General features: G+C 32.6%; 1 protein-coding gene across 23 annotated transcripts; it reads right to left on the reverse strand.

Moving 5' to 3' along the window:
• Positions 7,544–15,132, reverse strand: LOC107639513 (isochorismate synthase 2, chloroplastic). Of its 23 annotated transcripts, none has more exons than XR_001620190.2 (18): positions 15,026–15,132; positions 14,656–14,815; positions 13,944–14,041; positions 13,423–13,832; positions 12,415–12,532; positions 12,194–12,310; positions 11,967–12,113; positions 11,548–11,622; positions 11,398–11,466; positions 11,047–11,165; positions 10,894–10,951; positions 10,262–10,372; positions 10,022–10,072; positions 9,715–9,871; positions 9,091–9,188; positions 8,635–8,727; positions 8,239–8,313; positions 7,544–7,734 (listed from the first exon to the last, which is right to left on the reverse strand). XR_001620190.2 is itself a non-coding variant. In XM_016343035.2 (17 exons), exons 2-16 carry the CDS (start codon positions 14,684–14,686, stop codon positions 8,257–8,259), a joined length of 1,683 nt encoding a protein of 560 aa, XP_016198521.1. In that variant the 5' UTR covers positions 14,687–14,815; positions 15,026–15,132; the 3' UTR covers positions 7,544–7,734; positions 8,210–8,256. The 23 variants fall into 23 exon arrangements, 9 of the variants coding, with proteins under 9 accessions (XP_016198521.1, XP_016198520.1, XP_016198519.1 ...); XR_001620185.2 differs by having other exon boundaries at positions 10,022–10,106; XR_001620191.2 differs by lacking the exon at positions 9,715–9,871.

The raw sequence follows: 15,132 nt of genomic DNA on the forward strand, positions 1-15,132 counted from the left end.
ACGGCAATGACGCGACTACCGGCGACGAGCTTGGTCGACGATGGTAGCACGAACAGCAGAGGCGGCATGACCAGGATGGCTCCACGGTGCTACAGCTTAGGGACGGCGACTCGCGATACTCCCTTTCCCTCCATGGTTCGGCGATGGCGCGACGGCGGCGGTGAGGTTCAGCACGCCAGCGCGGTCCCTTTCCTCCCCTCCTCTCCTTCTTCTCCTCCACCGATCTGTTTCTCCCTTCCCTCTCTATTTCTTTCTTTCTTCCATTTCCGCAGCTATTGCTGCTGGTTGGATTGGGGGAAGGCTGCGGCTGTGTGTGTGTGTTTTGGTTAGAGGGCAGCAGTTGCTGCTGCTGGTTTAGGGAGGGGAAACGGGTACCGGGTCAGGTTTTCAGGGTTAGGGTTTTTCTTTCAAAAATTAGGGTTAGGGGCATTTTAGTAATTTTGAATAAAAATAGGGATATTATAGTAATTAGAAATAAATTCTAATCCATTAATAATAATGTATAAAAATACTATTTGCTCATCAATTTCATAAATTATTTTCAATAAAATGCCCAAATCTAAAAATTAGAAATAATATACTTAATTTCTTCATTTTCCAAAATAGCAGTAATAATATTTAAAATATTACTTATCTAATCCAAATCATATAAAATCCTTATTATTTCATAACTATCAATCTTATACTTTAACTATAGAAAATAATCCAATAATTATAAAATTAGATAATAATCATAACTTATCTCAAATCCAATAAATCAAAACTTACCTTAATTATCTTTAATAAAATAATCTCTGAAATTAAGGCTATAAATAACTGTAGGATTTGAGACTTGATCATAATAAGACTTTTCAAAGATTCTGGGTCTTACACTTCTTGTTGTCGACAACGATAAACAAAGTTTCTACATTTCATTTGCCGCCCATTCTTCACATGGACACAATACGTGAGCAAAATTGGGGTGGTCATGTGCTCAACTTCCTCATCAAGGGCATCAGAAAGCACACATTGCACAAGAAATATGATGTTAATGGCTGCCTCTATGCTCTGATGATTGTATATTTTCATGAATCTACATACAAAAATAAGCCAGTGCATGTAATTTTTGGACCACCGTGGATGCAACATTGGACCATGGAGTTGTTGGTTGAAAGAATACAAGCTGATATTAAGGATGATATGGTAACTCAATAGAATTTTTTTCTATTTTAGGATATCGTGAAAAAGAGCACAGTTGAGAAAACAACCAAAAGACAAAAAGAAGGGAGAAAGAAAGGAATAAAATAAGAAACAAAAGAAGCTACAAAAGAAGAAGACTATTTTTTTGAAAAGTAAAAGTATTGCTAAGTCTGAGTCTGATTCTAAACATGACTCAAAAGAGACACAAAAAGAAGAAAACTACCTAAAAGAATGACAAAGAAGTAAGTATTATTTTTTAGTGTATTTTGTCAATTTTATTGTATTTATTTGCCTGATATTTGTTTGCTTTTTCAGGATAGACTCCAAAAAAAGAAGCACGTTATTGAGGATTCATCTTCAGAGAAAGAAACTAAATCTGATGATGAGTAAGATTCAAAATCTATCATTGTAATGCTATGTTTTGCTTTTTCATAAAACTTTTATTTATTAACATAATTTTTTGTATGTGTTGTCAAAAGTGAAGAAAGCAAGAAAATCAGAAAAATAAGATTGACCAAAACAGTTCACGAGCTTGCAAAAAAGTGAGTATTATTTTTTGGTGTATTTTATCATTTTTATTGTGTTTATTTTCCTGATGATTGTTTTCTTTTGCAAGATGAAATCCAAAAAAAGGAAGCATGCTATTGAGGATTCATATTCTGAAAAACAAAGTGAATCTAATGATGAGTAAGATTCAAAAACTATCATTTGTAATGCTATGTTTTGCATTTTCGTCAAAATTTTATTTACTAAGAGAATTTTTTGCATGTATTGTCAAAAGTGAAGAAAGCGAGGAAATAAGAAAAAGAAGATTAAAGAAAAAATATCAAAAGCCGACAAAAAAAATAAGTGTTTTTTTTGTGTATTTTGTCAATTTCATTGTGTTCATTTACCTGATGATTATTTGTTTTTTTAGGATGCAGGAAAAAACCACTGATATTCCAGAAACTGGGCTCCACTCCACAAAATCTCACTATGATTCTTCGCAAACGTAAGATTCAATGTTTGAAATTCTTTTTTTGCTAAAATTTCCTAAAACTTGATGTAATTACTCTAGTTTTACTTAATAATGTTTATTTTGTCCTTAGAATGCCACATGTAAATTTGGCAAGTGAAAATGATGCTGTGTTTCAAACACAGACAAGCTATCAGAGCAGTGTAAACCAACCAATTGATAACATATAATTTTTGTTTCTCTTACCATTTCTTTAAGGTGGCTACTCCAATGAAGATTTCATGATTGTCATCGTGTGAAGATACTTCATTTTGATTATTGGATGATAAGTTGTAGGGCTTGATTTTTATGTCATAAATGTGTTATTTTTATTTTAAAGTGTGGTTAAACAAATAAGTCACACTTTTTAAACAAAACAAGAAAAAACTACAACTATGTAAGTTTTCATACAACAGAAGTTCTGTTTTTATTGATTATTTGAGGTGTAGTTGTGAGATGATTTCGGTATATTTTAGGTTCAATGAACAAGAAGAATCATTGAATGAACCAACTCCTGTTCAGGAAGGAATAATATATGATGATCCTAATGGACAAATGATTGTTCTTCGGAAACAGACTCATTCTCCATCACAACCACTGGACATGTGAGTTTTTCAATTCACTTTCAATATTCTATTCATTGATTTAATCATTTGTACTTGAATGTTTACTCCGTATTAACTTTTTACTTTTGTTTTTTTAGAATTTCACTTCAAGTATGTGCTCCCCCTTCGAAAACACTTGCGTCAAGCCCTCCCCAAACTCAACAAACTACTGAAAAGTCTTTTGAAGAGGAAGATATAGAAGAAGAAACTATTAATGCATAAGTATTACATAAAATCCTTTTCTAATATTTTTGGTGTATTTAGTTTGTCTTTCAGTGTATTGCTTCTGATTTGAGGTGCACTTAGAGTTCTTGTCCTCTTTTTGTTGTAACCAGGCAACAAAATATTGATTTTGTCCATTTTGAGAGATTTTATTGATGCATTTGTTGTAACTAGCCCATAAAATTTGTTGTAGTGCTTCTGGTGTCATTTTGTGGATGTTTTATTGAGTTGCATGTCTTTTTAAATAGCAGTATATTTGGTTCATATTTCGATGTATTTCATGTGAATTGAGATATACTTGATTTGGTTGTATTAATTAAATTTCTTTTCTGTAATCCTGCAGTCCTCCACAACTTCAACAACCCGAGCAAGAATCTCATGAGAAAGTAGCTCCTACTAATGTGTAAGATCTATGTAATAAAATTCTTTTTCAATATTTTATGTGTATTCTTAAACTATTTTACGTGTCATCATGTAGTCATCCATCCGCTCAAACTGTGAATGATGGAATAATATTGGTTGCCAACACTGCATTGAAGAATAACTTTCTTGCAACATCATTTTGCTTTGCCTTCTCTTAATCAAGTGAGAAAGCTACACTTACTCAAGAGGGTGAACCACCAGCGGACAAGGAAAAATCTCAAGACATATCAATATTGGTGAAAGAGTTGGAAGAGTTGGTTGAGGTCATAAGTACTGGGATTGCAGCAGCATTAAATTATGCTAAGCAAAAAATTTCTCATAAAAAAAGGTGCAGCCTACACTAAGCTTCCTTGACAAGTTCAAAATTTTCTGAGGCAAAAGAAAATAACAGACGATCTTAAGGAGAAAAGCTTTCATTGGGTCACAAATCTCAAGTCTTATGATGATGAAAGCTCTCATGAGTGGGAGACGATTTTTAAGCTGAAGCATGAATCTCACCTGGAAATAACCAGAATGTACTTTGATTCTCTAAAATCTAAATTAGATATTGAAAATCTGGTAATACTAAAATAACATTAATGATTTTATTATGAGTTGTGCATATATTATTAAGTTTGGATTTTTTATTTTCATAGGTTGTCTCGGCAATGTGACAAATTCTAAACAACAAAAAATTGAAAGATTTGATAAACTCATATACTGTCTCCTCCTGATATTGTGGTAAGCTATAGTACATTGAAATTTTGGTGTATTTTTAAAATATATTGTTTGTTGTAACTATTTCTTTCGATGTATTATACAAATTTTGCAGAATGTCGCATTGTCGAGTCATTAGGACAAGTTCATTCATCCAAAAACTAACAAGTCCTTCCAAATTAAAGACTATTAAGACTACATCTCGTTTTTAGACAAGAAAATGCTTGCATCTCATCCATTTGTAAGTTTTTATTTATAAAGCTTCTTAAATCATTTTTACATTAGGTGTCATTAAACTAAAAAATTATTCTCTCTAGCCAAACTTCAGATATTTGTCTTAGTTTGCTATGCGCAATGGTGGTGAATATGGGCGAATGTTGAAAAGAAGAAATTTCATGTCCTTGATTCATTAAAAAAAAAATCTCTTTCGGAAGACAGAATAAATCTTAATAAATTTGTTGTAAGTTGTTTATTTGATACAAATTTCTGTTTTCTCTATAAATTCTCTTATTTCTGTCTATTTGAAATAAAATGCACTGATAATTCTTTGAAAAAAAATAAATTTTATAATACATCGAATTGCTTCCCAAATACACTAAAAACTATTCAAATAAATACCAACTTTGAAAAATATAAACCAAATGAAAACTAAACACCCAAGAAGAAAATCTATGTTGAAAGATAACAAATGTGGTTTTTAAAAAAGTACTTCAAAATATTTAAGTATTTTTCTGTTTAACATGAAAATGAATTTATTCTTTTACCAATTATTCTTTATAATTATTAACGTAAATAAAATCATACTAATACTAAAATGTTCTCTTAATAAGTAATTGGATCTAATGATAATACTAGATGGTGACAAATGCGAAGGAAGATGACTCAAACAATTTCTTTTTATTGAACACTTTTCAAAATATAGAAAACTTTTGGGCTATTTAACAAAAATAAACATTATATACATGATAAATTTCCTTTATATTATTATTGTTGTTATCATTATATATACTAAATGTAACACTCGATAAGCACAATTCTAACATCGTAGTAATTTATATGTTTTATATATTAAAAATAAATGATTGTTTTTTCTTTTGCAAATCATTGAAATCATACAAAATAAAAAAAGGTAAATTATATTTTTTGTTCTTGAAATTTGATAAAAGTTTTAAAAATACCCTTAAGTTTTATTTTGTTTCAATTTTATCCTAGAAGTTTTCGATTTGTATCAAATATAGCCTTAACAGTTAATTTTTCAAAAAATTTAAGACTAGTTCAGCAACAACTTCATAAGAACAACCCCTCAATACAAACAAATCAAGTATAATTTTCATGTATTATTCTTAGACTAGTCTTAAATTTTTTGAAAATTTAGCCGTCGATAGTATATTTGATGCAAATCGAAAACTTTTGGGATAAAAGTGAAACAAAAAACAAAACTTAGAAGTATTTTTAAAACTTTTGCCAAATTTCAGGGACAAAAAATATATTTTACCCTAAAAAATATTACACGCTAGTGTATATATACTCCTATTAAGTGGGGTCGACTATATGAATCAAGTGACGTTGTTGAGCTCTATTATGTATCATGTATACAGAGGACGTAGATCTCGTTTAACCACTCCATGGATGGTCTTCCTAGATTTTTCTCTGCCTTTCATCCCTTATCCATCTTCCATCTCATTTACCCTGATAATTGAAAGCTTTGTCGATCTTCTTTTCACATCTCAAAACCACCTGAGGCGTGATTCTACCATCTTTTCCACAATAAGTGCTACTCCAACTCTCTCTCTTATATCTTCGTTCCTTATTCTATCCAATTGCGTATGACTACTCATCCATCTCAACATCATCTCTGCCACACTTAACTTATGTTTGTGCTCTCCTTTGACCGCCCAACACTCTGTACCATAAAGTATAGCTGGTTTGATAGCAGTGCAATAAAATTTACCTTAAAATTTTAAAGGTACTTTTTTGTCACATATAAAGTCAGACGCACTCCACCATTCTGATCAACCTGCTTGGATCCTATGATTTACATCATGTTCAATCTCTCCATTATCCTGTATGATGCACTCAATATACTTAAAACTTTTTACTTTTCATAAGATGTTTTCTCCAATCTTCACCTCTATATTAGGATTTTTCCTTCAGCGGCTGAACTTACATTTCATATATTTTGTCTTACTACGGCTTATGCACAGACCATACACTTCTAGAGTTTCTCTCCGTAAATCCAACTTCTTATTTAGGTCTTCCCTTAATTCTCCCACAAGGACAATATCATCGGCAAAAAACATGCACCATGGGAGAAGCTCTTGGATATGCTTTGTGAGTAATTCCAAGACTAATGTGAAAAGATATAGACTTAAGAATGATCCCTAGTGTAATCTTACAATAATAGGAAATTTCTCTGTCACACCACATTGAATCTTCACACTAGTTGTAGCCCTATCATACATGTCTTTAATTGCACGAATATATGCGATCCTTACTCTCTTCCTTTTCAAAGCCTTCTATAAGACCTCCCTTAGCACCTTATCATACGCTTTTTCTAAATCAATAAACATATGTGAATCCATTTTATTACTACGATACCTCTCCCTTTTATTACTATGTTACTTGTGTCCCTTGTCTCAGCATCTGTTCTATCACCTTTTCCATAACTTCAGGTATGACTTATGAGCTTGATCCCTCTATAGTTTATGCAACTCTGTATATCTCCCTTATTCTTGTAAATAAGTACTAAGGTGCTCTTTTTTCACTCATTTGGCATCTTCTTTGACTTTAAAATCTCATTAAAAAACTTGGTTAACCAACTGATACCTTTCTCTCCAAGGCCCTTCCAAACTTCAATCGGAATATTATCAATTCCTACTGCCCTACCATTTTTCATCCTATTTAGAGTCTTTTTTACCTCGAAGTCTCAAATCCTTTGATAGTAGTCGAAGTTCTGATCTTCTCTCGTGCATAACCGACCAAGGCTTGGAAAAATCTTCTATCCTTCATTAAATAACTCGTAAAAATAGCTCTTCTACATTTTATTGATCTTGTCATCTTGAGCCAAAACCTCTCCGACTTTATTCTTTATGCACTTAACCTGATCCAAATCTCTCGTTCTGCTAGTGTATATATATTGTTCTTATTCTTAATACAATGTTTTTTCTTAGAGCAATACTACATGACCAGTAAATATTATTATTTTTTGTCAGTACTTAACCAGCAATAATTTACACCCATATTTACAGACGTTTTGCACACACGAAGCATACAATTTGCACTCATATACCAGAATTCTACACATGAATTAATACAATTTGCACCCACATCTTTCAGAGTTTGCACACATAAATTAGTAAAATTTATTTGTTAAAGACAATTTAATATTTGTATTGACCAAATAATAACAACAAAATACTAAAAATTACTGCACCCAAAAGTTTCTCTTTTTATATTTCTTTGCTCAAAAGAGTACAAGTATTCGGGAGAAAGAATTGCTGTCATGGCTTTTCAACCCATGAATACTAATAAGTAGTTGAATCTACACTAAGAGTAGTAATTGAGTCTTTAAAGTAACATACATAAATTCTATATTGTATTGTCCAAAGCCTCCACCTAAGAAAAGAAACAGCATAATCTCAAACTTTATGTGGCAAAAATACTATATACCAATTTTTGTACTGACATGCAAAAACTAGTTCAAACCAAGATAATAATATCTCAGATGTATTAGAATCATGAAGAAAAATCTATCATCTTTAAATCCACCGAAAAATTGATTTTCATGCTTTTTTTTAAGGGTTGTGTATAAAGAAATTGAAAAAGAAAATATTAACTTTGAGAAATCTTGCTTGTCTACTTTGTGCTTACCATCATCTAGATGATTTAATTTTATTTTAATGAGATGTATAAAAACGAAAATGACCATCAATAGCTAAACATGTTTCCCCAGAAGCTATGCATCAAAATTCTTTGATAAATATTTTTCAACTTGCAATTAATACTTGACAACCTTAAATGGCATGGTATTAATCCTTGACCTCCCAAGAGAAAATGAAAAATGAAATGAATGGTAGTTTAGGAAGTTTACCAGCATAAATAGATATCGAAGACACTAACCGAATCAGTTGATGGAGCTCATTTACAGTCTACTTTTTGTCTGAGAGGCAAGTCAAGTTTGAGCAACTTGGTGAACTACAAAACATGTCAGCAACAATTGATGCAATCAATTTTTGTCACATAACATTATATCAGTTTTAGATCGATCTCATTCTCTCTCTTATTCTATTATTTGTCTCAATCTATATAATGCTAACCTGTCTCAACTTGCTATATTAGTATTTAACCTGTCACGTTAGCATTTACTAAGCATAGACAAAACCAAACATTTTAAATAATGATCTATGAAAAACTAAAACAAATGTTTAATCCTTTTTCGAGTTGTCAAAATAGCAAAATCAGCAATAAAAGATTCCACCTACAAAATAAGATGGATTTTTTTTTTCACAAATTCACCTGAGATGTCTTGAGTTCTAGTTCATCCCACTCCAAGTAAGGATTGCTTCCTTCCACTATCCCTGTTCCAGCATATATCAATACACCATGATCCTAAAAAGAGATTGAATAAACTCGTATGATTTGCTTGCTTTTAGAGATTTAAATATTATTGCTAATACTAATAATGGGGTACTTGAAATTATAGGTATTTCTTGAATTGTTGTAAATATCATTCCTACCAGTTTCAGCGGGAAAACAGAAAAATTTTGTACAATAATAATAATAATAATATTAAGGGTACTTACTGCTACTTAAGCAATAGAATTATCACTTTTTCCCTTTATATACGTGTTACAAACACTAATCACTTATCAAAATCTGATAATAATATCAATCTATGCAAACTATATGTGGCAGTGTGGCACCTCTTTTTTCTCCACTAAGGAGGAAAAAACCCTAAAAATTACAGCTAACCTTTTCCACCAATGCTGACCTGATGCCAACAGCAAACTCGCTCTCTCCACCGCCGAACCAACCAACAGGTCCGGCATACATCCCTCTATCAAATACTTCTGAACATCAATGTAAAAAATGAAAAAATTAACTTAAGTTTACTCAAGAGAATAGAAATCATAACTTGGTCAAACCAAACTTGAAACATCAACCACATTTTCTTTTTTTATCACCTCATTGACCATCATGCTCTAAGATGATTAATACCAATCCAAACATATCACATGTTTCATAAATGAGTGAAGGTTCATTTGCTCCTTGATTTTGTTGTTCATTTTTGTCCCATCTTTATACCAAAATGCTCTTTTTGAAATTTCAGAGACTAAAATGTATCGCCTTACAAAATTGAGGACCAAAATGAACCTTAGATGTTCATAAACTAACACTCAATTGGAAGGCATGTATAAGCTTGTCTACCAAGGCATGAATTATTTCCCAGAAAATCAAGAAATTCCATTTTCACGTATTGAAACAGAATTTCTCAACAACAAAAAGATTTTTTTAATAAAGAAATAGGGTTCTAGGATTGTAAGTCAAGAAAATTCATCCAACAGAAATTGACATATTTTCAGTAACAAAATTTACACTGATTCATATTAATCAACAACTCTGATTCCTCTAATAATCACTCTGCCAAATCACAACATTTTCTAGTTGCATAAAATATGCAGTCATATTAGAGTGAAATGCATGACCACCAATCACCATTGTCAACAAGCTAGCTTGCATGGATTTTCAGGCCCTACAAAAATTTATGTTCCTCTTTTAGGTTAAGTAAAGAATATTATATTAAAAAAATCTATAAGAAAATGTAACTACTGCTAAAAGTACCCTAAAAGAAAAAAAGGATTAAACATCAGAAATAATAATGGTGTAGAGAAAATGGATGCACCTGTTTTTGCAATTAAAAGTTGTGCCTCTTCTGTTGGAAACCCACAAACTGCTGGACTTGGGTGAAGAGATGACAAAACTTCAAACTATTAAAAGAAAAAAAAAAAGAAAAGAAAGCAAGAAAGATTCACAACCTTGTATTGTGGGTACTAATAAAATTACTTCATTTGAAGAACTAAAAATTTGAACATTTAAAGGAGTAAAAGTAGGGTACATAGCACTCAAATTTTACTATGATTACCTCGTCTTCTTCACTTCTTAACCTGCCGGCTAATTGAGCAAATAAATGTTGGATCCTAGGGAGCTTTCTTATCATTTTCTTTGGCTTGATTACAACTTTTTCACACACTCCCTGTTGACGAAAAAAAAAAAAACAGATACCAGTTTTATCCTTATCATAATCATAACCATGGAAGGTATAACATAACTACAAGAAGATGGAGAAGGTAATATGGTAAATTAAACTGCATACTGAGTTTGGCATTGCACAAAAAACAAAATACTCCCATTGTCAATGACAATTTGTTTTGAGTTTTACTTGGCAAATGCTAATGCGCTCCGGAGAAAGTAAGGAGTGTACCCCTCTTTGAACTCCATAAATCCTAAAACCTAAATTCTAAACTCTAAATTCTAAATTTTAAATTTTGAACTCTAAATATCTGAACTTAATCTCTAAATCCTAAACTCTAAACCCTAAATCATAAATTCTAAATTTTAAATCTAAGTCATTGATATAAAATATAATAAATAGAGAGCTAAGATTTCCAATTAACAAGGAGTACAGCACTCCTTACTTAGTAAGGAGCGTCTAGGAAAACAATATTTACTACAAAAAGTGAAATTCACCAAGAAAAAAAAGTCAAAGAAACTCACCTCTAATTTTCTTCTTATGGTATCTCTTACTATGGTGAACTCAATATCATCCTTTGGACTGTAAATATGTGAGAGAAACTTATACAACAAACTTGGGGAGCTAGACACAATGTAAATAGTGGTAACCACAGGCATCAAGGAATATAAGTTAACCTTGTAAGCAAGTCGAGTTCTATTTGACGATCCAATGCCATCGACACTCCTCTAGCTCGAGTTCCAGCCAAAGCCTCACTAGTAATGTGGAGCCATTTTCTGTGAAATAGTTGCTCTGGCTACTCATCAAGTTCATAGAAATTAAAATGGCAACAAAGCAGAAGAATTCATTATTGTTGATATTCACTGAATATTTCTTAAACAGGTTATCCATTGGATGACTCAAATTATGAAAACTAACAACAAAGTAAAATTCATGTTTTGGATATAAATTCTGGAATTTTCAGCATGTAGCATGCAATGAAATAAGTTATAGACTTATAGTTAGATGTGTCGGACGGGCACACTTACTGTATTTCCAATAAATGCAGGTGCATCTGGCGGCTGAAGGAGAAACTGGTATGCATTTTCGCTCTCAACCTACACACATTTGAAATTCATTACTTCTTGATGTGAAGACACCATTTTTTAAGTGTCAAAATTGAAAGAAGATTTCAATACCGTTAAGCAAGCTAACCACGTAAGCGGATCAATGTTAGTAGTAGGCACTACTCTTGTGCTACGAGCTAGCACAACCTGAATTTCCAATGTAACAAAAAAAAAAGTGTTTTAAAATGACTTAAAAAGTTGATGAGACAGAGACCCGGATGATTTTTTTTGTTTTGACCAATGAAAATAGTACTCCTATATATATATATAAGATAAAAGGTAAAGAAAATAAATTTGTAATGTAGTACAATTCTTGGAATCCTATCTTGTACTACCTAGTTGATCATAAAAACAGTAATCGACATGCACGCATATGAGACAGAATGATTACACATGGTTAAAGAGAGTATTTTCAAATGAATTCTTGTGAGGCGCAAGTTATGATATCAATGTAAGAAATCAAAACATGGCAGAAACAATTATAGGTTTACCTTGGTTAGTAAGGAGTTGTTTTTCTTTATCATCTCCAAAGCTCTGTTAACAGCAATATCCCAATCTATTTTACTTGGAATATCATGGCTACTTAATATTAATGTTGGAGGAGCTTGTTTTGGGAACCTCACAATCGAAGCAGAAACCTGCAGCCCAAAATTGTAAAGTTTGAACTCTGAACTAAATCTCTGCCTAATAATAAGTAACACAATCTATTTGGAATAACCTTGCTAAGGGTGTCTTGGAGAGCATTGATTGCATCTTCCCATGACCAAGAAATTGTATTGTCCCACGCAATGGTCGTAGTGAGCATCGATCCTCCTTCAAGCTCATTAAACTCAACCTGTCAATTTTTTTGGGCTTGGTATATCTAGCTGCTGATGCTATAAATACTATCAACAATGGAATAGTAATTAGTTGTTTTCTGAAAGAATACAATGTATGCACCTGAGGAATCATGAAGTAGAAAGAACCAAAAGGCAGCCACTCTACTGACAACTTAGCTTTTGCGTCGAATCGGATGGCTCCGTATGCACGAATCAATGGGCAGCTCTCGGAAAGAAACCTTGAAAGTAAGTTGTTTTATCAAGAACTAAACACAAAAGCAAAACAATAATAAGCATTCAATGGAAGAATATCAGGGGCTGCTGCTGCATATAAGGATGGTGCTGAAAAGGTTTAACTTGATTATCAAATTTTAGGTTGGTCTTTGTTAAACTGTTTTCTAGTGGATAGAAAGTTATCTAAGAAACTTTCCACCTGTAAGCAACATTATTGATTAAAAAGCACACATCAAAGAATTTCATGTTCTCTTACAATATGAGATTAATCACTCTTATGTCACATTCAATTCTTCTCCCTTTCCTCTAGTTCTTGCTCTCTACCACTATGTATGTTCAATGAAAGGGGTCCCTTCTTCCTTTTTCTCAATCATTTATGTTGGAATTTCAAGTTTTAAGTGGTTAAAAAGTCCCCATCGGCTAAAAAAGAATAAGGTGTATATAATTTAGAAAACCAATAAACTTTTTGCTTTAAGGTTTTGGGTCTAAATGTGGTATCTGGTTTGGTATTATGGTTTTTCACTTATAGAAAAAAAAGAAAAAAGAAAAAAAAGATAGATACAAGTCCACACAAGCATCTTGCGTTAACGTGAGTCACAGGCCAAGAAAAGGGTGTAATATAACTTCCATGTTAGAAGTGGGGATGAGTAGAATAGGATAAGTTCCATCCTAATCATATATGTAGTTGTAAAATCTTTCTAAAAGCCTACTCAATTCTATCTGCAGGTTTAAAATCTCTCTACCCAAATCCTAACTACAAAAATAACTCTCTACAATACTGGACACGTCCAACCCGTTACAAAAAAAAAATAATTTAAAAGCAAATGTTATTACTTTAACATTTTACAAACATGATAATAATTAATTTGTTTCTTGAAGTAAAAAAATGACTTACCTCCTAATGGATACCCAATCCCAATAGGAAAACGGGTGTGGCTGGCAAAAGAAAACGGCAGAGCCAACACCAGCAACGCTAACCAAGCTTCTGCCATTAGAATCAAAAGAATTGTGTTCCCTGCCGGAGAAGAAGCAGCGAGGAAGGAGCAGGTGGTTCTGTGAGTGGAGCCAATCAATGGCCTCGACCTCTTCCTCCTCAATGGAGACCTGCAGCCTCACTATGCCTGAAGAGCTCCGAAATTGAGGCTCTGATTTCATCTTAGAAATTGCCATTTTCAGGCTGTACAAAGCCATTGAAGTTGTTGCAACCGGTTCCAACGTTTGTGTCTCTATTGTCCCAACAGGCTCTCTTGAATGTCCTTTTCTGCAGCCATTCATTGAAAGATAGCATCCATGGCACAATGGTCTCTACCAATAACATAAAAAACATATGACTAGTGTAAATATTTAAGATAGCGACATAATTAAGAGGAAATTTGGAAGATAAAGAAAGAATTAAAAGTGAGAGAGGAGTATTACTTGGTGAAAATGAAGAGTGTAAATAGAGTGTTGCTTCTTGGAGAGAGGAAATAAGAGGAAGATGTTTGTGCATTTTGTGAGAGACTTGTAAGTAGAAGCTGTTGCCATAAGCATAGTTGTCAGAACCGAACCGGTGATTGACTCGATTAGATTACTGAGTTATTGGGTTATTGGTTCAACCGTTGGGTCACCGGTTGAACCGGTTAATCCGGTCCCATTTAAATAAAAATAAGTAGTCAATCAACAAGTATTAAACTTATATTAGTAGGAAATAAATGTCTTCACTAACACTATAACAACAATCAAATCTTAATTTCTAAAAATAACTAGTAGAAAAATTCCAATTAGCATTAAACCTATATTAAAACAATCATATAATAGTAACAATAAGAGTAACAATCAAGTATTAAATCTACATTAAAATAACAAGAATCAAATATTAATACAGCAACAATCAAGTATTCTATACAAATTCCAATTAACATCAAATTCCTATTCTAACCATACATGAAAAGTTTAAAACGGCAACAATTTATATACAAATTTCAATTGGCATCAAATTCCAGTTGCTTTCAAATTTGCTTTCAAGTGCCATTCAATAAAACATCAAATTATCTATTCTAAATCTACATTGAAACAGCAACAATCAAGTTTTAAAAATCAATATACAATAACTAAAAAAAGCAGAAGTCCAGAAGCAGAACCATCTCACAGTGTTTCAATAAAATTGTCAGTGTTCCCATCACAGAACCAAAGTCAGAGGAGGCACAAGGTGGATAGGGCCAGAAGCAGAGACAGAGGAGGCACGAGGCAGAGGCAGAGGCCGAGGCAGAGAAGAAGAGCAACAATATAGCCCAGCAACAAAATCAATCCTAAACACCAATAATCAAAAACGTAAAAACATCAATCAACCACTAAACCTACATATATTACACTGTAACAAAAATTTAAATAATCTGCCACAAAACCAACAAATTATAATCAACAACAATCAAGAATCAACTGAATCAGTTAACATCAACATCAGTTAATCAAATTATAACCCAATAACTGAATAACTAAAAAAAATATAAAAAGCATACCTGATGATGTGAAGGCGGAACGCGGGCAGAGAAGAGGGAGACCAAGCACGGCGAAGCAGAGACTGGCGAGGGAGAGGCAGCAGCGACAGCGAGCCACGCTGGACGAA

This window comes from Arachis ipaensis, chromosome B04, assembly GCF_000816755.2.
Source record: "Arachis ipaensis cultivar K30076 chromosome B04, Araip1.1, whole genome shotgun sequence".
Taxonomy (NCBI): Eukaryota; Viridiplantae; Streptophyta; class Magnoliopsida; order Fabales; family Fabaceae; genus Arachis; species Arachis ipaensis.